The sequence below is a fragment of the Dermochelys coriacea genome, chromosome 3, assembly GCF_009764565.3.
Source record: "Dermochelys coriacea isolate rDerCor1 chromosome 3, rDerCor1.pri.v4, whole genome shotgun sequence".
NCBI lineage: Eukaryota > Metazoa > Chordata > Testudines > Dermochelyidae > Dermochelys > Dermochelys coriacea.
Genome location: NC_050070.1, coordinates 37,256,947 through 37,278,486, shown reverse-complemented (window position 1 = coordinate 37,278,486; position 21,540 = coordinate 37,256,947). Strand labels below are relative to the sequence as shown.

The window sequence follows — 21,540 nt, the reverse complement described above, 5'->3', positions numbered from 1 at the left end:
ACTAAGGGATTGCCTGGCAGCATGATATTTTGGGTAAGATACACACTAATATTGATCTGGTACTGTGGCTAGCCCTTTGGGGATCAGAAGAACATTTTGTATAGTTAATACAGTTTTAAATAACTTCTCACTTTACTGGACCTATTTGCTGATTGAGGGCCAGAGAATGGAATGCAATAAAGGGAGCTGTGTGATTTCTTTTTTTTTCCAGCTCCTTGATAACTTGTGTGGGGGACCAGGAGCACAATTTGTGACTGGCTGGTGAATCTAACTACAGTGTTAAGCACCAGCTTTGGGAAAATCTGCTCTCCTTTTTGCAGCCTGCCCTGACCTTGGTATTTTCAGTGTGGGCTACTCTAGGCAACTTGGGTCACAGACCTATGGGATGGTCTAGGTGGGCTTCCCACCCAAGTGTGGAAACATCTGTCACCAATGTTTTGATAGGTAGGCACAGCTGGAGAAATCAGTACTCCTTTGCACATGGAGAGGGTTCTTCCACCAATTTAATAATGAGAAGACTTCTCAGGGCATCTGTGTCCTCATGTCCATGTGATGTATCTTGGGCAGATACACTATTTTCAACCACACTTCTATGAAGCAGAGGTGAAATCTGGCATGCTATGTGGCATAAGTGAGAGACATGCTCTCGCTCATGTGTTTGGGTGAGCCTACAGCTGGTTTATGAGGTCTAACTTGGTCTTGAATCTGTCCTGTGGCAGATTAGCCCTTGCTGACAGGGAATCTAGCACTATCCGCATGAACTCTAGTCTCTGGTTTGCAACAGTGATTGACTTTCCTTTGTAGATTCTGAGATCTGGTATGGTGAAAAGATGTAGGTCTAAGTGAATAGAATCGTTCACTTGCCATGGTGATCTTCCTGAAATGAGCCAGTCATTGAGGTATTGGCATACCTAGATCCCTTGCTTCCTAAGATGAGCTTGCCAATCATTTCCTGAATACTCTTGGTTTTGTTGAAAGACCAAAGGGAAGGATTTTGTACTGGTAATGGGAAGTTCCCACTTGGACTCTTATTTTCTGTGTGCCAGGTGAATTGATATGTGAAAGTAAGTGTCTTGTAAATTGAGAGCTGTGAACGATTTTTGAGGATCTAAGGATAAGATTATAGAGGCTAGAGTTACCATACCGAATTTGAAATAGCAGATGAAGCTGTTTGAGTTGACTCAAATCTAGTACTGGATGCTTGTCCCTCTTCAACTTAGGGATTATAAAATAATGGGAGCAAAACCCATTTCTCTTTTAAGTCCAGAGGCTCTTTTTCCACTACTTAGAGATTTAGAAGGGAGTTCACTTCTTAAACAGTTTTTTGTAAGAGGAGTCCTTAAAGAGGGGTAGGAAGGGACTGCAAATGAATAATACCTCACATTGTTAATCTCTAAAACCCAGTGGTTTGAGTTAATTCAATTCCAAGCCTCTCAAAAATTAAAAAAGTGGTTGCCAGAAGTGGGGGTGGCAAGAAGGGTATAGATCCTCCAACCGCTCTATATGGCTCTCAGTGATGGTGTCAAACTTGCTGCCATGAGGCAGATCTAGAGGTGCAGCATCAGAGGAAGAGAGCCTCTGTGTTGGAAACTTTGCTGCTTCCCTGGTGGCTCAGGTGATCTTTGTGGGTTATAATCACCTTTGTCCTCTTTGTCCAGGTTGTCCTCGTCCGTCTCTCCACGAATGCAAGTAGATGCCACACCATCCTGTTTTGTTGCGAGCATGTTCTTCCATTTCTGGCGAACGAGTTTTGTCATGGGATCAGCCCAGCATGTTTTCAGTCTGTCCAGCGTTTGCTTGTGGTCTCTGGGGATCCAGTCATTGATGCAGGTTGTCCACCTATTGTCTTCCCTATGGATTATATGATACACCCATCTCCGCTTTGCATCATACATCGCCTGCACTACATCGGTCACCTCTGGATACCTTCTAATCACCTCATTCGGTATGTGATCACGGAGCAATATCTTACACATTCGCCTTTTCATTGCTTTCTGAGTGACGGTGAATTTTTCTTCCTCCACTTTCCTTGTTGACCAGCTTTCCGCTCCATATATCATTACTGGTAGAACAGTGGAGATAACAGTTTTCTTCATGGGCAGTTCATAGATTCATAGATTCATAGATACTAAGGTCAGAAGGGACCACTCTGATCATCTAGTCCGACCTCCTGCACAGCGCAGGCCACAGAATGTCACCCACCACTCCTATGAAAAACCTCACCCATGTCTGAGCTATTGAAGTCCTCAAATCATGGTTCAAAACTTCAAGGAGCAGAGAAGCCTCCCTCCAGTCAACCATGCCCCATGCTACAGAGGAAGGCAAAAAAAAACCTCCAGGGCCTCTCCAATCTGCCCTGGAGGAAAACTCCCTCCCGACCCCAAACATGGCAAACAGCCAAACCCTGAGCACATGGGCAAGATTCACCAGCCAGATACCCAGGAAAGAATTTTCTATAGTAAATCAGATCCCATCCATCTAATATCCCATCTCAGGGGATTTGGCCTATTTACCCTGAATATTTAAAGATCAATTACTTACCAAAATCCCATTATCCCATCATACCATCTCCTCCATAAACTTATCGAGTAGAATCTTAAAACCAGATAGATCTTTTGCCCCCACTGCTTCCCTTGGAAGGTTATTCCAAAACTTCACTCCTCTGATGGTTAGAAACCTTCGTCTGATTTCAAGTTTAAACTTCCTGGTGGCCAGTTTATACCCATTTGTTCTTGTGTCCACATTGGTGCTGAGCTTAAATAATTCCTCTCCCTCTCCTATATTTATCCCTCTGATATATTTGTAGAGAGCAATCATATCTCCCCTCAACCTTCTTTTAGTTAGGCTAAACAAGCCAAGCTCCTTAAGTCTCCTTTCATAAGACAAGTTTTCCATTCCTCGGATCATCCTAGTAGCCCTTCTCTGTACCTGCTCCAGTTTGAATTCATCCTTTTTAAACATGGGAGACCAGAACTGCACACAGTATTCTAGGTGAGGTCTCACCAGTGCCTTGTATAACGGTACTAAAACCTCCTTATCCCTACTGGAAATGCCTCTCCTGATGCATCCCAAAACCGCATTAGCTTTTTTCACAGCCATATCACATTGGCAGCTCATAGTCATCCTATGATCAACCAATACTCCAAGGTCCTTCTCCTCTTCCGTTACTTCTAATTGATGCGTCCCCAACTTATAACTAAAATTCTTGTTATTAATCCCTAAATGCATAACCTTACACTTCTCACTATTAAATTTCATCCTATTACTATTACTCCAGTTTACAAGGTCATCCAGATCCTCCTGTATTATATCCCGATCCTTCTCCGAATTGGCAATACCTCCCAGCTTTGTATCATCTGCAAACTTTATTAGCACACTTCCACTTTTTGTGCCAAGGTCAGTAATAAAAAGATTAAATAAGATTGGTCCCAAAACCGATCCCTGAGGAACTCCACTGGTAACCTCCCTCCAACCTGACAGTTCGCCTTTCAGTAGGACCCGTTGCAGTCTCCCCTTTAACCAATTCCTTATCCACCTTCTGATGTTCCTATTGATCCCCATCTTCTCCAATTTAACTAATAATTCCCCATGTGGCACGGTATCAAATGCCTTACTGAAATCTAGGTAAATTAGATCCACTGCATTTCCTTTATCTAAAAAATCTGTTACTTTTTCAAAAAAGGAGATTAGGTTGGTTTGGCACGATCTACCTTTTGTAAAACCATGTTGTATTTTGTCCCATTTACCATTGACTTCAATGTCCTTAACTAATTTCTCCTTCAAAATTTTTTCCAGGACCTTGCATACTACAGATGTCAAACTAACTGGCCTGTAGTTACCCGGATCACTTTTTTTTCCTTTCTTAAAAATAGGAACTATATTAGCAATTGTCCAATCATTCGGTACTATTCCTGAGTTTACAGATTCATTAAAAATTCTTGCTAATGGGCTTGCAATTTCAGGTGCCAATTCCTTTAATATTCTTGGATGAAAATTATCTGGGCCCCCCGATTTAGTCCCATTAAGCTGTTTCAGTTTCGCTTCTACCTCTGATATGGTAATATCTACCTCTATATCCTCCTTCCCATTTGTCATGCTACCATTATCCCCAAGATCCTCTTTAGCCTTATTAAAGACTGAGGCAAAGTATTTGTTTAGATATTGGGCCATGCCTAGATTATCTTTAACCTCCGCTCCATCCTCAGTGTTAAGCGGCCCCACTTCTTCCTTCTTAGTTTTCTTCTTATTTATATGAATTCATCAGTTCATCATCTGTTAGAGATATCTTTATTTTGTTGAAACTTGCCCACCCTGCCTTTCTCCTCCTACTATTTTCCACTTTGAATGAGTTGTCTCTGTTCACCTGCTGACCCAGGTAAATATATTTGTCGACCTTCTTGATTACTTTCCTGTTTACAGTGATGATTCTTGCTAAACAATGCTCATTCCGCATCCACTTTGTCTTCGAAGTGTTTGCTTCCAACCTGATATCATGCAAAAGTGTTTGCAGTTGCTGCAATTTGTTCTCCAGTTCTGCTGTGTCCTTTGCCAATAATACCCAATTGTCAGTGAAGAGAATATGCATTAACTGTTCTCTGTCAATTCTGATTCCTTCTTCCCCGTACAATTTCTTTAACTGCAACTCCAGTACTGCTGAAGACAGCTTCAGTGACTGTCTGATTCCTCTATGAATAATAATAATGCACAGGACATTGAATAATGTTATCTCTGTCGAACAATTGCAGTTTATTTCTTCCAACAGGTCAATCAATGTACCTTGGGTTGATTCCAGTATCATTGAGTGCGCTGAGTACAGCGTTAATCTCCACCAAGTCAAATGCCTTTTTGTAGTCTGACAAATTCAAGACACAATGGAACTTTGTATTCCTTGCATTTTTAATGGGCTGCCAAACTGAGTGGATGTGATCAATTGTTGAATACCCTGAGCAGAAACCAGCTTGTTCTCTGCTTTTGTGCATTTCAAGATCCTTCTTAATCCAACTGAGTGTGTCGCGGGTGAAGATCTTGTGAGAGGAGTGCATTTGAATGATAGTTCTCAGTTCTTCTGGATCGCCTTTCTTCATCATCAATACTATTGTTTTTGATTTCTTCCATGCATCTGGAACATGGTTGCTACTGATGTAGACAGTAGCTTCAATAATAATGTATTAAAAAACTTTATCTAGAGTGGCTTGTGACCAAGCCTGCTCTGTCTTAGGGGCTGGCATGTAGCCTCCAAGAAATGGACAATAGCTCTTTAATCTTTTGCAAAGTGTAGGGCTTTATCAGTTTTTGAGTCATAACCTTCAAATGGGAGGACCTCAGTAGTTGTCTGGAGCTCCTTCAGTACTCTCAAAGGCTGCAACCAGGAAGCCCTGTGCATGGCAGTGGAGTGTGTCATTGATTGTGCTGCATGTCCAATGCGTCTAATGCTATCTGCAGGGATGTCTGAGTTACCAGTTGTCCCTCAGCTACAAAAGACTTCAGGTCCTCTCTAAATTCTTGAATTTATGTGTCTGCCATGTGATGCAGAAGTTCCTGAAATGTTTTTAAATAGTCATACTGAATGGATATGGAGCGCACAACTGCTTCATCTGGTGAGGAAGAGGCGATCATTGCTGAGATCAAGTGCTTCTCCATTTGCAGGTGTTTTTCCTCACTTTCCCATTCTTACTGGGGTATAATACGAGTCAATGCCAGATGTCCTTCTCAAGGAACCAGAGGTTTTACAGGGAAGGGAGATTTATATCTAGTGGTGGTAGCAGAGCTAGGTTTTCTTGCCAGATCACTCAGTACCAAGAATAACTTTGGTGCCAAGAAAGTCAGAGCCAGGAGCATCTGTGCTGCAAGATTCAGCACCAGAGTCACTGGCATGTGTGCATCAGTATTACTGCTGAGAAGTTGGTACCAGCAAAATGTGGACAGCTGCCCGAGACAGCATCCTATGGGCTCGGGGACCAGGTTTTGCCAGGTTGTCAAAGGCGCCAAATTTGGGCTCTGAACTACCCTTTGACCGAGTAGTGACAAATCTATGCCTCCTTTTATTAGTTCCAGGGAGGGTAACCAAGGCCTGTACTTACTGTGGAAACTATGCCCCTTCCAACTCCTTTCAGACAACTAATGAAGGACATGACTAGCTTGCTCTGCTGGCCTCAGTGGATGAAGTTTTCTTTGAAGAGTGAGCCTGGAACAGAGCGGGCAACAGGTCAAAGGAGCACTGGACTGAGGAAGCCTGCTGAGGCCTAGTTGGCCTTTTTTTCCTTCAGTTCTGAGGAAGCTCGCCTTGAGTGCTCCTGGTGAAACATTAAGATGGGCCTCTCTTGCTGTCTACATCCTTTTGGAGAAGAAGCAACAGATCTAGCATCTATCGAGCAAAGATCCTCTCCAAGACAAAAGAGGCACCTTGATGTCTGTCATTAAATGAAATAGTTGCTTATAGGAAGGGAAAGTTTTGAAGCCAGAGGCTTAATTTCAGCCATAGCAGCCTCATCCCCATTAGGTGGGAAAAGTCCCAAACACTAATAGAGGGATATTGTTGTTGTTTTTACATATAGCTAAGAAGAGTAAAAAACAACAACAAAAAATGACTACAATAACTATGCTAGTATTAGCTAACTAGTCTCTCTCTCACACACACATAATGCTAGGAAAGTTGCACAGTATGCAGAGAACTGGACATTGCAGGGTTTCCATCTCGCAACCACAGGCAGTAACAGTACAGGAAAGGCCCCAGTGGACATTGCTGGCCAACAGAATCCAATCTCATGCATGTGGATGCATGTGCATCAGAAGTGGAATATACGTGGACAATCACTGAAGAAAGATTATTTTCATCAATTTACAGTGAAGTAGTCTGAACAGTAATTTGCACAAGGGCAGTCAAACAATGTCAGAAATAGGAAAATCAGGAGTTCCTGGGTCCCAGTCCCCTGCTCAGTCAGCTACTCTGTACTGCCTGTTGGCGCTTTATATGCTATTTTCACCATAAAAGATAACAGGCCTTAAAAATAAATAAGCATAGCTGTTATTTCAGCTGCTTTGACAAACTATAAAATCAGCTTTTTTATCACTTTCATTTCTATATTCAGATCATAAAAAAAAGAAAACAGTTGCATTTGAAAACATCATTCAACAATTTTAAAAAAATAAATCTATTCTAAAATCACTTAAAGTTTTCCATGGACATTTTGGCTTTACCTGTCCTCCATCTCGAAGACGTTTAAACTGTGTATTCAATAGACACATCAAAGTTGCCCCAATCGGCTACCAGGAACTAAATCTTCTAACCATAAGAGCAGGAAATAAATCTATGTTCAGAGGTGAACCATAGAGCCTATAACAAGAGAAACACAAACATTATGTTAAGATTATACATTATACAAGCATTCAGTATTATGACAAAAACAAGGGTAATGGATATGAACTATTCACAGCAAAAATGACCGTGATATTAAATCACCATTCTCTTCTTGGTGGAGTGGAGAAATCAGATCTGGATAAGTCTCACTGGGGAAAAGACATTCTGTAGCTTATGCAGGTATTGGGGAACCCTGAGACCCCCATATATGTCTCCTGATGTTGGCAGGAAGTTTTGTGGGAGATTCCCTTTATCCCTTTCCTAACAAATACTTCCTTCTAGGTTAGACATTTAAAAAATTATTATTTTCACATGCTCATTTAGATATAAAAGTATATTTGAATTTTTAACAGTTCACCTTCACCTCAAGCTCACCTGCTAAGTTTCTCCCTGATTTCAGGATTCCTCATTTCATTTTTCAGATCTTCAAAAGTATGAGCTGAAGAAAGATTACAGTAAACTCTAAAATCATGGTAGGGAGGAATTCCATGATCTCTGCCTCTCTGAATATTCATAGCTGCCAGATCTAAAGCCACGGTACGTGCCATGGAGAACAGTCTCTCTGTTAATTCTGTATTGAGTAACTGTGATGGTACTCGCATCTTACCAGCAACACCAAACAATCCCCTTAAAAGTGGATCAATGCCTCCTTCATTTACAATCCGAAAGGGAGAGAAGAATGCCTTATGAAGAGGTATATGGCCTTGTAGAATAGGTTCAAAGTTTTCATCCAGCCGATACAGTAAGGGATTGATAAGTGTGTGACCAAACCTAAAAGCGGCAGTTGCAAACTCATTAGTTATGCCAGAATTAACATTGGGATCATAACCTTTATATTCGCCAAGCATCTTCATGCCTACCTCTCCAAAGATCTTAGGTAGCCAATGGTTGTATGTTATATGTTGCACCTCTGCACCAACAATTTTGCGTGTTTCATGATATATTGTGTCCCCATCCCAGTGTGGGTTGAGTTTCAGTAACTCTGTAGCAATTCTGTTGTGTTCTCTAAACCACAATGTATGCATACTGGTGAGACCCAGTTGCTCATTAGCACGATGATCCCCAGCTAAGAAGCAAGGAATTGGGCTCTCATTTTCATCTCTCATGCATTCTGTTGGTGGACCAGTAGCAAATGGAAGAAGAGGCTTTCCAGATCTCTGTACAATGCCCTGTCTCAGAAGACCCCTTTGACTTGCCAAGTCTCTGATTTCTCGTGACTCATGGTCTGAACTGCCATACACATTGGATGCATCAATATACGAAGTCAGCTGGTTAATCTGTTCTCGTGGATAAACAGAATTCATTAGAAGAGATGTCATGCCACTTCCACAAACAGGACTGGAGCGTACAAAAAACATGCACCGTGCACCATTTCTAACTCGGGGGTCATTTGGTGGTACCATGATTGAGAAACATGGAGGATCGTTGGTACAAACTGAACTGCAGTGCTGACCATCAGAAAACCTGGCTTCACTCAGAGCAGCAACAGTAGAGTCAAGGTCATGATCAAGGAACTGACCCCACTGCATTAGCATGTGAGTAAACTGATCATCAGGGGTTATTGTTTCAGTTCCTATTAGAGATGTTGAAACCAGGCGAGGCATGGGGAGCGTGTATCCATTATAGTGTCTATTAGGTCCAATGCCCCTAGGCAAATTAAATCCATTTTCATAGACTGACTTTAACAAACGTTCAAAGGCTGTCAGAGAGGCTCCCCACATCGGATGCTGCAGGTTATTGCAAGTTCCATCATGTGTCCTGTATTTCTGGTGAAAGCACATATCTGAGCAGTTATTCACTCGTCTATGGGCTGTGCAGCCTGACAGATTAGCTATCAGGTTCAAGTATTGTGGAGATACAAGATCGTTATAGTGATAGCCTGAAACAGAACAGAAGCATAGGGAAAATTAAGGATTCATCAGATTCGCAAAATCACAAATATACTAGACATAATTTTATCATCTTTTGATTTTAAAAAAAATCCCACACACCCTTGGACAAATTCAAAGGAAAAATAATTGTCATGACAACAATGATACAAAGCTTTTCAAAAGATCTCATCTCCCACTTAGCCACCTATATGAAATAGGCAGATTTTGGAAAGTACTCAACACAAAACATCTGCCATTGAGAATAATTTGAAAATCTGCCCACTTCATTTAGGTGCCTAAATGGGAGATGAGCTCTTCTGAAAATCTGATCATAACTGGATGTTGAGAACATTTGAAAATCTGGCCCAAAATTAATATCAGTTGAAGCTTTTCTACTCTCAGAACTCTGTTATCTTATACAAGCTTTTGATTACTTCAAATTATATTTATTACTAGTATATATTTGTATATGTTATATAAATATTATATCAATACAAAAAAGACACACACACTCTCCGCCCTGCTCAGAGTACAAGTGCGCCATTGTGCTAGGAACAATAAAACACATTGGTAGTTATGGTCCTTAATCTCATCAAAGACAAATGAGTGTAACAAACAATAGGTAGGAAGACGGGAGGAAGGATGAGGTTAACTGTAATAAAATAAAATGTTTACATAGTCTAACACAATAATGCACAATAATGTTACAATAATGTTAATGATCTGAATGAAAAATTCAAAGAGTAGGTGTCAACTAGCTGCCCTACAAATAATATTTTCAGGACTACTCTGGCCTCTGAAACACTGCACACCATGGTGCAGAATCATTACTGGCTACTAAAGAACAGAACACAATACACTGTTTTGAGGATTTTTAACACTTTAAGATGAGGCTGTTGTGGCTCTGCTGCTCCAATGCCTGTCCTTGTAATCAAGTCTCCCTTTCAGTAACACCCCTTTCTAAGTTATCTTCATTTATTATAGTCTTCTGAATCTCTTTCCTTTTGCTCTTTACTTGTGCACAGTTGAGATAAATAATTGTATGCTGTGGTAATCCTGGTTTCCATCAAAATTTCTGGAACAAGGGTGTGAGCAGAACCAAACTTCCACGTTTTTGGACAAGCTGGCCTGAAAAAAATAATTTTTGCCACATACTCCAAATGTAACACATTCCATTACCATACCACTATATATAAGCCTGGTTTAAGATTTTTTTCTGAAGTGATAGCAAGATGATTCTTTGGGATACAGCTGAAATTTAATCGTTTCATTTAGTCAAAAGTTTATAGATTGGCAATTGTTAGGTACCCCCAATTTTTCTGCTACTAAAGTGGGACCCATCCACTTGTTCTTTTCAACTTTAGTAGCAGCTTACATTTGTTAGCTTTGAAAACACAAACCAAACAAGTGCAAGGACTAAGGTTAGAAATTTAGAGGGAGGGTGTTTAAATGAAAACAGATTCTCTTTACATTTCTAGTTTTGTGAAATCCTGAGGCCATGGTTGTGAATTTTGCAGGGACCAAAAGCCAGCTCTGGTTGTGAATAATTTTCAACACTATAAAATGTTGTCTGAGATTATTAGCTTGAATTTTTAAATGAATGCACTTTGGCCATGCTCACGATCCTATTGCATTCACTTTCAGCAAACATTAGAATGATTGTTTTTACTAGCATTAAAGTTGATAAAAATTAAATTTCAGTGTTTCATACATGAGTATTCATGAAAAAAGAATGTTAGATTTGGATGCACTAGTATTTATACTACAAATACTTGCATCCAACCATAAAACAAACAAAAAAACCCTGCGATTATCCTAATAAACTGCAATTTCTCAAATGTTAAGATTTAAATACTTGCAATTTGTAGTTAAAAAATATTGAAGAAAATGTTAAACGATTCTGAATGATTAGCAGCAAACTCAATGAAATTATGATCTGTTTGTGGATGTTCTGTAGTCAAAAAAGAAGTCAAATTTGTGAGACAAATTATTCCTTGCAAATTGTTTGCTCGGTATTATGAGTAACTGTCCATTTTTACTAACTAAGCTTATAGTGCTTTAATTCTACCAAGCTTACAGTCTTTAGCCTTGTACATATTGGCCTAATTCAGGGTCACAGTTAAAGTTTTAGGAAGTTACAGTGAAATTCTCAATTATAAACATCAAAAGTAGTATTTATAAGTTAAAATATTTCCTCAGATTCCAGTCTAGCTGTAACATTTGGCTACATGCCACACCTCAGCATCTCTCCTAAAACTCCATCATTATTTCCAAAGGTTTTAGTCATAAGTCTCACACACTGACACATTACATTTCAACTGCCAAAAGCAAGAACTTATAAGCACAGCAGAACAATTAGCCTACAGTTCTCTTTGCAAGTGTGTTTAGCTCTAAATTTTCCGGCTGGGCATTAGAATTCTGAATTCTGAGTTCAGCAGTTAATGAGCAGAAATATTAAACTTTACTTTTTTCTTACTATTTATAAAAAACCAAAAAACATATTTCTTAATAGCAAATTAAATACGAGAACAGACTCCCAGGAAACTGTTGTAGCTTAGTTTGATACTATACTCTGCTTTAAGAATAAGTAACAATTACTGCAGGAAAACTGGTAATGCAGTAAATGAAGAAATACAGTTCTGTAAAGTGATCAAAACAGTGCACAAATCTTTGATGTTTGATAATATCCTCTCTGTGATAAGACAAACAGGGATTACCATGTTTTCTTTTGATGCAATAACCAATATGAAAACTGTCTTAATAGTACATACTGAAAAATTCTAACTCTAAGAAACTATTAGCCAAATTCACCCCTTTGTTAACAGCCATGCAACTCCATGTACTTTAATTGCATTACTTTTAACTGAGGGAAGAATTTGACTGCAGCATTTTTTTCCTTATGTCAAATAATGAAGAATTAAAATAATGTACCAACACATCTCAGACAAACAAGTTACATCAAAATATAGCAATATGTGAATCAAGCACCTAATCTTTATTCATATTGGTGAGCCCTTGCACACTGAAGAAGCCACAATGACTTCAACAAGAGTAATAGCTGCATAGTGGGGCACAGAGCTTTTAAAATTAATACTCCTTGAAGCATTAATGAATTGAAATGACTTATACACTACAAAACACAGAAAGTAAGGAAAAAGGTACTGACTTGTTCCATTTAGGTCAACCATTAAACCATCTTGCACATGATCTTGAATTAACTGCAATGTCCTTTCAAATATTTCTCCAGCTCGTGCTTGCTCAACAGTGTAAGGATCTCTTGGGTATCGAAATAAGGCTAGCAAATCATTTGGAGAACGAGGACGACTAACAGGTAATTGAAAAAATAGTAAGTGTATACACAAGTGCTATAAGACTATAAATGGTTTAAAAAGTTTCTGCAACTTAAGATATCACTAGACGTGATTGACTATACCTTTGTTACTCATCCCAAAATGGAAGGCAAAAATAAATAAAAATAAATATCTACGTTTAATACAAGATGACTGAAAAACATATTTAACCATGCAAATAGATTAAATTTGTATTAAAATGCATTAGATCCAACATTAAAATACCAGTAGGCTTTTGAATAAAACCAAGCTTTTTAAATGTTTCCCCCCAAATAACTGAAATAACTATTCAAGTCCTATTAGCTAAATTTGTTTGTTAGTGGCACTTAGTGCAGTTTTCATTTAAAAACATGGCTTTCTTGCTAAATTGCTAGCACTCCTGAAACTAACCAGATGCTAAAGTTTGTTATTTAAAACCATTATATTGTCTCATCTTTCAAATGAGTAATAGTACTGTAGTCAAATAGGTTTACTGATAGTAGCATTTCTTTCAGTATATCCAAAATTAATTTTGACTTCCCCATAAAAAACCTCAAAGTACATGATACCTGTCAAACAAATGTGTACGTGTTGAATTTATAGCTCTGTCAACAGTTGCAATTGCTTCAACAATTGATGTTGCTACAAATGGATCTCCATTTCGACTGACATTAGGAACTAGAAAAACATGAAGTTACATATTACTACAAAAATTACTGCACACAAAAAAGTTACTCATATAAAGCAATGTCTAGACACTACATCATTTCAGTTTCACAAAGAAAACCACATTTCCTTAAGTTTTACTTCCTCCAAATTTAAAATGACTAATCATTTGGGAACTCTATTGAAACACATTTACATCCCTGCAGAATTAAGTTTTGTTTTGTTTTTAAATGCCAGTTACAAATAAGTGTTCAGTTAAAATGAAGCTACTGTAAAAATAAGACAGTGTGTGAAAAACAAATAAAACTAAAGTAACTGTTAAGTAGTCTTACAATTGTTATACAAACATGACCAAAGCAAAAAAAGTGAAGTCAATATTCTAGCTCAGCTTCTGCTTGTGGTGCACCATATAAGCAGCTTAAAAGTTGCAACCAAAAGCTTAACCAACATCCACTAAAGTCTATGGAAACATTCCCATTGATTTCAATGGATATTGAATTGAGCCCCAAGTATATGGGATTAAGTGGTGTGACAAAGCTCTGTCCCTGGGTCCCGCGTTTCCTGGCGGATTTCGCTAGCCTCAGAGGCTCACTGTGATCCTCTACGTAACCCTCTTTCTCTAGAGACAAGGGTCACAGTCTACTGAGCCATTTTCATCGTAAGCCAGCAAGGAAGGTGAGGAGAAGTTATCTTTCCTTGCACAGTCTCTGTTGTCTTCCAGTCTCAGTGATTAATCAGAGAGAGGGCAAAGGGGGGGAGCCCAGGCCCGCCCTCTACTCCATGCTCCACCCCAGGGACCCTAATAGTATCAGCTATGGTAGCTGACCTTTTAGAAACAGGACACGTGCAATTCCCTTGGCTACTTCCCCACAGCAGCCCTCACTTCCTCAGGCTCCACTTCACTCTTACCTCAGGGCCTCCTTCCTTGTGCCTGATATGGTATGTACTGCTCAGTCTCTCCAACCGCGCAACTTCCTCCCACAGCTCCTAACATCCACACCCACCTGCCCAACTGGGAGGCTTTTAACTAGTTTCAGCCAGCCCCTGATTGGCTTCAGGTGTCCCAATCAACCTAGCCTTCTCCCTGCCTTCTGGAAAGTTCTTAATTGGCCCCAGGTGTCTTAATTCACCTGGAGCAGCTGCCATTTCACTTATCCTGGTACCAGAGATTTGTTTAGCCTGGAGCTAATATATCTATCTCCCAATACTCTTCCATAGCCATCTGGCCTTGCACTGTCACAGTGGATAACATATTTCAGAGTAGCAGCCGTGTTAGTCTGTATTCACAAAAAAGAAAAGAAGTGAAGTGATGAAGTGAGCTGTAGTCACGAAAGCTTATGCTCAAATAAATTTGTTAGTCTCTAAGGTGCCACAAGTACTCCTTTTCTTTTTAGTGGATAACATGAAACATGACAGTCAAAAGCCCCATATTTATAGGCTTCATTTTTAATTTTAGAACAGCTGTATTATACAAGTTCAAAGAAGCTTTTCCTAAAAAGCTGTTAGAGATTCCCAAGTAGCTATGAGGATTTGTTCATGATTATAATCTTGGGATCTCTCTAGGAAGCAAGAGAGACCAATTTGGGGGCTTTAAATCTTTGTTTTATTTTCAGCGTTATCTAGCCTCAGAAAAGTAAGACAAAGATCACAAACTCATAGACCACATACAAATCTTCATAATACTAGCAATGCAAGATCTCATGGGTCTCTGAGACTGCGTTTTTATGAAATGTTTGGTCAGCCACTGCTGCTGTTGCAGTGCAGCTGGGTTCATACAATCTATCCCTTCGTGCCTCTCTCTTACCCTGTGTCGGGGGCCACCAGATCCAGTGGCAATACCGAAAGATTCCCCAGAGTGGTTGGTAAAGTGACACTGAGGGAAGGGGGGGTAAGGGTGAGGGGAAAGAGGCAGGTTTGCAGTGGGTACATAATCTCATTCATCATTACCTACCTCACATGGTTGCTGTGAGGCTTAATGTTTGTAAAGAGCTTTGAGATCTTCAAATGAAGGTGCTATACAAGTGAAAAGTATTTTATTAATAAAGTAACAGCACTGTAACTTTTATCTGAGACCACAGCCAATACGCCAGAATGGGATGGGTAAAACCAGTTTTAACTCTGAACATCCTTGCTCTTGTTAGTTTGATATGAAAGTTTTACTTTACTGTAATATTTTTGTCCAATGTGCTTTTTAAAACACCCAGTGCACTCTTCAGAGCAAGATTTCACTACTTTTGCATAACTGGAAGCTCAGCGACTGGTTCTATTACAGCTCCAGTAGAGTGGTCTTTCTGAGTAGTGATAAACACTCTTGGAAAAATAATTTTTGGGATCTGTGGTGGGGTGTGCAGCTCCTCACACCAGCCCTGCAGGAGCTGAATTAGACCAGGTGGGCCCAATCAGGTAATTAGGCTGCAAACAGTGGAGCTTTAATCTGAAGGCAGTTAATTAGAGAGAGGCTCACTTGTGAGGGACAGGCGGGTTTCTAAAAAAGACTGGAAACTGGAAGCAAAAGGGCTGGCAGGGAGAAGGTTGCAGTTACTCCCTGGGAGAAAGGAGTCGTACTTAAGAGGCTGCAGAGACAAGTTGTCTAAAGTTACTACCTGGGAGGAGGGAGAACGTAACGTAAGAACAGCCATACTGGGTCAAACCAAAGGTCCATCAAGCCCTGTATCCGATTTCCGGCAGTGGCCGATGCCAGGTGCCCCAGAGGGAATGAAGAGACCAGGTAATCATCAAGTGATCCATCCCCCGTCACCCATTCCTAGCTTCTGGCAAACACAAGCTAGGGAGTGAAGAGTCTGGCAAACCCAGAGAAGTGGGGAGGGCTAGGAGGTATGAAAGCGGCTCAGGGAAAGACAGCAACATGCAGGAAATGGATTTTGGCTGCTGTGTAAAGGGTCCCTGAGCTGGACCCCAGAGTAGTAGGTAGGCCCGGGATTCCCCTGCCAGGTAGTGGGAAAGGCACTGTGAGGCAGTGAAGTGAAAGACTGCCTGATATTACTGGAGAGCAGGAACTTCAATACACATCTTGTCTCTTCCCCTGGAGGGCTGACTCACAAAGAGAAGGTTATGTTTGATGGAGTGAGAGAACAGCTGCAAAGGTGAAACTGATGGGGTGTAACTGCTGGAAGGGGCGTCGGCCTGACCGAGCTAATCCCCAGAACCGACAGGTGGCGGCACCATCCAGCAGTGAGTAGAGCAACCCGTGACAGGATCTCAACAATGAAAGCAATGGTCAGATATCTAAAGACATTTTTGCATTACTTTATTTTTGTTTTACATATTCGCTACCAATCGCTTACTTGTTAGACTGATATGGTAAACAAGTTTACAATTCAAAGACTGAGAGTCTCAATGTTTTCAAAAGCGGGGGGGGGAGGCTTAAGGGGGTCCTACAAAAAGTAGCTCAAGCAATTAGGTTTCTTTTGGTGTGTTAATATTTAAAAAGCAGGTTCAAATTTTTCAAATATAGTTTTGTAAATTAATAAACTCTATCCCCATTGTATCCTGCCTTAAATTTAAGCCAGAGTTTTTAGAAAGTTGCAATCTGGGGTAGGACACAATGGAGAAAGATCTCCCAGAAATTATATCAGATTGCTCCGTGAGCTTTGTTTATGAGGAGAAGTTTGTAAGAAAGTTTGATTTGCATCATGCTTTGAAAATAGTCAGGGACCGCAGTCTGAGTCTGTGCGACATTGAGGTGAAGAGAATTTTGTTGGCTATGGTTTTGTGGATGTTGTGACATAGGAATGGCCACACAGAGGCCTCAGGCAGAATCTGAAACAGAGGCCCCGCATCCTTAAAAAAAAACAAAAACGAACAAAAAAAAAATTACCACTAACGGGAGGCCCCAGAAAGAGGTTCGGGGTTGGATAGTGAGCCAGCTCACCACTCACCCTGTAGTAGCAGCTCCTGTCCCGCAATACTGGGCCCAATTCCTTGCTCTGGGCATTGCAACCTAGAGCACAGAGTCACAGCTCCACTCATGTTTGGTCCAGTCACTCCTCCGTCCATCATGACGGAGCGGCAGCCAGGCAAAATTTGAGTGAGTGGTGTGCTGTGACCCCCAATGCCAGGTCGCAACACCATTCAGTTTGGGGGCCATCTTAAACAGAAGCCCAGGGCAAATTGCCTCTTTTGCACTCCCTTCTGGGTGGCCCTGGACATAGAAGAAGAACTGAGCTTAAGTATCAGTTAAATATTGTATAGTTCATATCACATAATATTCTTCACTTCCAGTCCTAAATTATTGTGCAGTGCCACATGGCCATATTTCACTGGATTCTCAGGTAATACAGGTGGCTTATACCTTGTTTGTTCAGATGGTTAGGTAAAATGTATCTATCCTTCCTTGTTCATGAGGAAAATTGTCAGAATTAACCATGGCTTTATCACCTCAAGGTTGGACTACTTCAGTGGGTTTTGTCTGATGATATTATTCAGTAACACTGAAGAACATTGTGGCTACTGCTTATTGGAGCTGGTTAGAATTAGTACATTACATCTGCATATATGAATGGCACTGGCTTCTGATTTGTTCTGGGGCAATTCAAGGTTTCATTTGAGACCTGACTAACTTAAGGAACTTTCTCTCTATGAATCACCATGGTGGCTGAGATCAGCTGATACCTTTGTAGACTGTCACTAGATTTGCATTCCTCGTTAACTGGAAATAAAGATTTTTTGGTGAAGGTCTCCCAACTCTGCCATTTGTGTCCTCTGGTGTTCTGACAGACTCAAGTTCATGACATTCAGAGCTCGGAGCACACCACTTATTTTTGGTCAAAAATGTGTTTGACTACGGATCACTGATGAAGCAGTACATGGGACAGGGGGGTGGAGGAGGGTTGAATTGTCTATTACATGCAATATAATTTTATGCATTGCATGTTTTTTTATGTTATGTTATGTGCCAGAGGCCAGGGCAATCAGCACAGTAAAACATTTATATAAAGTTAGCAAGAGCAAAACAGAACTCAGGCCAAGAAACAATAACCACATATTTTAAAAAAATATGTGGTGGTGTGTATCCATTTTATATTACACAGATATTGTGCCATTCTTACCTAGATTTAAATTAGTTACTTAAAGGAAAAAAAATGTGTACACTATATTGTGTAAAATTTTCAATGTACAATCAGTAAGAAGAGCTTTGGGATTAGTTTCTATAAGAGCATGGAAGTATTACAAATGATTTTGATAGTCTCTCAGCCAGCCTATTATTTTTATTTATATTTTTACCAAGTAATTTGTTCTTATACTGGCTTCTTATAAACAATTAAGACTTTTAGGAATTCTTTGTGGCAGCAAACTATTTTCCAATTAGCCATGGTAGGTCTACCTTTAAAAATGCCAGAGGCTGATTGTCTAGTCATTCACAAAAGTCAGTTTGTGCATGGGACTAGCAAGTTCAGATAGAGCCAAAAAATATCTCAAGAGGAAACTTGTGTGGCCCCCCGGAGCCCAAACCATTCTTTCGGACTTCAATCATGAATATGCTCCAAGCATGCTAGGCTATGAAGTCACATAGATGCTTGAATATTAGAGATTTTGGATGACTTATTCCCCAAGGACTAGATTTTGAACCTCTTACTCACATTGGTTAGCTGTTACCTGAGTAGTCTCATTCAAATCAACACAATCACTTAGGTGAGGAAGGAGTTCACAAGCTGGCCTGTGGTGTTGAAGTTGCATGTTTGTGCCTTTAATGTTAAGCAGTATAAATTGTATGACCTAACTCATATCTTGCTACCATGATAATTTAAAAACCTTACCATTAACACTTAGCACCATGCTAACTGAGGAGTATCCAATAGTATTCCGGGCAACACATTCATATCGACCTTCATCAGCTGTTCCAACATCACGAATGGTAAGAAATCCCTCCGGACTAACATGAAATTTTCCACTTTCTGTTACCTGAACTCCATCCTGCAGCAAAGCACAATGCTCAGTTATTCTAAATGTATCATCTCTGGCAATTTTATTTGCATTTTAAATTGTTTTTAGATTTTGAATATTTTTTTTCTTCTGGCAGCATGAACTTGTTCTGAGAACAGTAATAGATTATCTTTATTTCATACCAATTTTAAACGCCAAGTCAATCATTTAAATTAACCCAACAGAAATCCACTAATAAATCTCATGGAAACTTATTTTTACAGTTTAGATAACAAAATTTAGCAAGAAAAAGTAGCATAACTCACCGTACTGTACAGTTCTACTGAGACAGGACGGTTTGCATGCAGAATAGTATACGGAATGTATTTATTATGTCTACAAACTTAAAAAAGCAGCACAAAATATCCTCACAGTTGTGTGCCCTTTCCATATAAAATATAGGCCCAACAAATAATAAAACAAGACTCTGTGGGGCCATATACTGTAAGGAATGGATTGCATTCACTTGAATACAAATTCACATTCATATTCACTTGAATACAACCTCTTGTAACTGAATGCTTTGGCAAATGCTAATTATCCTCAGAGGAGGCAGAACAGAAACACTGCCACTCAGACTCCTTTCCCCCCTCTAATACTGGGAAAAGAGGAAAGCCTAGTCCTCTCTCAGTGGTACCCAGTAGCCCCTCTGCTGGCACTCAGCCCTGCAGCCTGATCTGAGTACCCCACCCATTCCACAGGGAAGGAGAGGAATACTGCCAACAAGTCAGCAGGAAGGTGGAGTTCAGTACCCTCTCCGCTGGGCCCTGTGCCATAGCTCTGAACACATTTCCCTGTGTTCTGTGCCTTCCAAGTACGTTGTTGTTGCCTCTCAGCTGAGCAGTGGTTGACCTTGCTGCAGGTCAGTTTCCATTATTGGAGAGAAACTGATGTCAAGTGCACTATCATTTGTTTATTTCCACTATGTACAGTTCTCATCTGAACTGTGTAGGTGAGTTCTGTTATTTTTCAACCACAAGAGACTCCAGAGATGCCTACGCAGATTTGAACTCCAGCTTAGTCATACTGAATAACCACCAGAAACAGCTGCCTTCATCTCTGTCCCACCAGGTTGCCCATCATCCTCCCAAAAGCCAAGGGACCATCTGCTGCAGAGTCAGTGGAGTCGAGACTCAGTCGCCTTCACCTGGGCAGCTCTGCGCTTGCAGAAAGAAAGGGGGCGGGGGGGAGTGGCATGGAACCTCATGTGCCCTACATGCCTCACCTCTGTTTGGAGGGGAGAAATCCCCCACCAAAAAAAGGGCCAATGGTCGCCCCCCCGTGTGGCTTCCCTGCCATTTTCCACAGAGAAACACAGGAAAGCTGCGGGAGTCGGGGGGGGGGGGGAGGTTTTTCTGTGGATGCACAGTCCTGCAGAATCCCCCCAGGAGTATACTGTGTACTTTATAGTATGCATTAAATTTCAGAAATCTCAGTGGTCATTGGACCGTGTGCTGTGGCCGGCAGTTGGAAGCTGTGAGCTTCTAAACAAGGTTTGAAATCTAGAAGCCTCTGTTCATTGGCTGAGCCTTAGTCAGGGGTCAGGGCTATCAAGAACGCCAGGGTTTTATAAAGCAGTGAGCAAGCGACCAGGGAACTTTGTGAACAGGGACCGCTAACAGGGAGTTTTGAAAGGGAGTTGGGGAGTGGAAAGGGGGCGAGGTACACTATAATCAAAATTTCTTGATTTTAAAAAAACCCTATCATTAACCTAGGTCGTTGTAGGAGAAATGCAGGCAGAAGCCCATCTGCCCCCCTGTGGGCAGGTGGCGTATGTATGCATTCGGTGCAAGGAGCTCCTGGCCCTAAAAGACCGTGTACAGGCTTTGGAGGCCAGGGTGGCGGAACTGGAGAAGCTAAGGGAGGCAGAGAGGTATATTGATGAGGCTTTCCAGGACACTGTAGATTTGTCCCACCTCCGATCAGACAGCCCCTGCGCTATTATGAAGGATGAAAGGCCCAGAGGAGGAGATCAGTCAACGGGAACAGAGGGAAACCATCCCATAGTTGGGACCCTCTTTCCAGATGATGTTGGGGTATCCTCTCGCACTGAGGTTACCTCTCCTGGGGAGGGAACTCCAGTCATTAGGAAAAGGCAGGTGTTAGTAATGGGACATTCGATCATTAGAAACATAGATAGCTGGGTTTGTGATGACCAGGAGAACGGTATGGTGACTTGCCTGCCTGGTGCGAAGGTTGTGGATCTCTCGAGGTATCTAGATAAACTTACGAGTAGTGCTGGGGAGGAGCCAGTGGTCGTGGTACATGTAGGTACCAATGACGTAGGGAAGGGTAGGAGAGACGTCCTGGAGGCCAAATTTAGACTGCTAGGAAAGAGACTGGTTTCAGAGTAGCAGCCGTGTTAGTCTGTATT

At 40.9% G+C, this 21,540-nt stretch overlaps 1 protein-coding gene across 1 annotated transcript in view; it reads right to left on the bottom strand.

Moving 5' to 3' along the window:
- PXDN (peroxidasin) overlaps nucleotides 1–21,540 on the bottom strand; it is a 141,440-nt gene that overhangs the window by 24,218 nt on the left and 95,682 nt on the right. Inside the window, exons 14-18 of the mRNA XM_043510316.1 lie at nucleotides 19,001–19,157; nucleotides 13,127–13,235; nucleotides 12,395–12,552; nucleotides 7,733–9,236; nucleotides 7,203–7,333 (exon numbers count right to left, since the gene is read on the bottom strand). Of these exons, the coding sequence (XP_043366251.1) occupies nucleotides 7,264–7,333; nucleotides 7,733–9,236; nucleotides 12,395–12,552; nucleotides 13,127–13,235; nucleotides 19,001–19,157 (1,998 nt within the window). The 3' untranslated portion in view covers nucleotides 7,203–7,263. The remainder of the gene's footprint in view (nucleotides 1–7,202; nucleotides 7,334–7,732; nucleotides 9,237–12,394; nucleotides 12,553–13,126; nucleotides 13,236–19,000; nucleotides 19,158–21,540) is intronic.